This window comes from Nicotiana attenuata, unplaced genomic scaffold, assembly GCF_001879085.1.
Source record: "Nicotiana attenuata strain UT unplaced genomic scaffold, NIATTr2, whole genome shotgun sequence".
Taxonomy (NCBI): domain Eukaryota; kingdom Viridiplantae; phylum Streptophyta; class Magnoliopsida; order Solanales; family Solanaceae; genus Nicotiana; species Nicotiana attenuata.
Genome location: NW_017672600.1, coordinates 130,782 through 133,054, shown reverse-complemented (window position 1 = coordinate 133,054; position 2,273 = coordinate 130,782). Strand labels below are relative to the sequence as shown.

The 2,273-nt window shown below is 37.5% G+C and overlaps 1 protein-coding gene across 1 annotated transcript; it reads left to right on the top strand.

Annotated features, from left to right (window-relative positions):
• Positions 1-471: 471 nt before the first annotated feature.
• LOC109213816 lies at positions 472-1,299 on the top strand. Its single transcript, XM_019377652.1, has one exon. The coding sequence runs from the start codon at positions 472-474 to the stop codon at positions 1,297-1,299; it is 828 nt and encodes a 275-aa protein (XP_019233197.1).
• The last annotated feature ends 974 nt before the right edge of the window (positions 1,300-2,273 follow it).

The window sequence follows — 2,273 nt, the reverse complement described above, 5'->3', positions numbered from 1 at the left end:
TTACATTGGTGCAAAAAGTGAAAGTCCCAGCAACAGTCAAAGACTATAGGCCAATTGCTTGCTGTAATACCATGTACAAAATCATCTCTAAAGTCATTACAAGGAGGATAAAAGGTGTGCTTGAAGGGATGATTGATCAGTCACAATCAGCTTTCATTGAAGGAAGGAGTATCATGGATAATATTTTGCTAAGCCATGAATTATTCAAGGGGTATGCTAGAAAAGGAGTCTCTCCCAGATGTGTGCTAAAAGTGGATCTAAGGAAAGCATATGATACTTTGGAATGGAATTTTCTAAAGCAGATACTTATAGACATTGGATTCCCATGCAAATTTGTACAATGGATAATGACTTGTGTTACTACAGTGTTATATTCATTGGTGATAAATGGAGGATTGACTAAACCTTTTAAGGGGTAAGAGAGGAATTAGACAAGGAGATCTTATGTCTCCTTACTTATTTGTTATTGCTATGGAGTATCTGAGTAGAGAGCTAAAAGAGTTGCACAAGAATGGGGATTTTAACTACCATCCAAAGTGTAGAAAACTGAACAACATACATGTGTGCTTTGCTGATGATTTGCTAATGTACTGTCGAGCTGATATGGAGTCCATAAGGATTCTAAACGATGCTTTTTACAGGTTTTCACAGGCTTCTGGATTGCAGGCAAATGCAAGTAAGAGTGCTATTTACATGGCTGGGATAGATCAGAAGGCTAGAGAAGAAATCCTACAAACATTGGGATTTAATGAAGGAAAACTACCTTTCAGGTACTTGGGCATTCCATTAGACTCAAAAAAGCTAACTATTGCTCAATACATTCCACTAGTTGAGAAGATAACAACAAAAGTTACATGCTGGTCAGCAAAGTTTTTATTCTATGTAGGAAGGTGTCAATTGATAAAGGCAGTCATATTTGGAAAACAGACATACTGGGCACAGGTGTTCATCATCCCAAAAAAGGTTCTGAAATTGATAGAAACCATTTGCAGAACATCTCTATGGACAGGCAATGCAGCTATCTCAAAGAAGGCATTAGTAGCTTGGGAAAATGTATGTAAACCAGTGGCAGCTGGTGGCCTCAATATACTAGACATCAAGGTATGGAACAAAGCAGCTATTACTAAGCACTTATGGGATCTAACTAGAAAGAAGGACTGTTTGTGGATTCGTTGGGTTCACAGTTTCTATATAAAGAAGAGAGATCTGGACACAATGCCTACTCCTAAGGCAGCAGCCTGGGTAATCAGGAAGATAATTGATAGCAGGGAAGTGATTATGGGGCAGCAACAACTCTAAGGAACCTTGCAAAATAGATTAAAGAGTCTATGTAAGAATGGGAAATATCAAATCAAGCAGGTGTACCTAAAGATGATCCCAGAATATTGCAAAGTGGAATGAAAGGGCTTAATGTTGCATACAAGTATACATCCAAGATACAGATTCATTTTGTGGCTTGCAGTACAGAAGAGGCTGGCAACAGTTGATAGATTGCTAAAAATTGGTATCAAAGTACCACCAGAATGTATTTTCTGCAAGCATGGTGTAGAAACCTTAAACCATTTATTCTTTGAGTGTCCAATAACAAACAGGTTGTGGACTAAACTATGTTCTTGGCTGGGACATAAAAGAAAAATAGGTGACTGGGAATGTGAGCTGGAATGGATCAGCAAGAAGGCAAAGAGCAGGGCAGGTATAAATAGCATAACATGTTGTGTTTTTGCCGTGACAGTTGCAATGATATGGAGAGAAAGAAACATAGGCAGATTTGAGGATGGCAAATATGATGAATATCAAATCCGCAAAGAAATAATCCTGCATATTCATATTCGAGGGAAGTATAACAAAAAATGGAGAGAGTTGATGCAACAATTGGATTGGATTCCCTGAAGAACAAATGTATAGATAGAAATAGATATATAGATGAGATACTAGTGTCTGTATTGGTAGATATAGTTGTTTAGACACTTTGATATCAAAGACATAGAAGAACTGATGTAAAAGAGTAGTAGTAAGTCAAAACTACTACTAGGAACAAATTGTAACATTTTTGAGTATTAATGAAACATAATTTTACCTCAAAAAAAAATTGGGTGTTTTGGGTAGAACCTAGGTTTTCAAAATTTGGGGATTTGGACCTCGATTTGAGGTCCGATATCAAAACAAATTACATATTTGAGCTCGTGGGGGAACGGGTAATCGGGTTTTGGTTCAAACCTTGGGTTTTGACCACGTGGGCCCGAGGGCGATTTTGACTTTTTGGGTAAAACTTT

What these genes read in the sequence shown, in the direction of transcription:
- LOC109213816 (XM_019377652.1), top strand. Translation starts at nt 472, where the DNA reads ATGGAGTATCTGAGTAGAGAGCTAAAAGAGTTGCACAAGAATGGGGAT.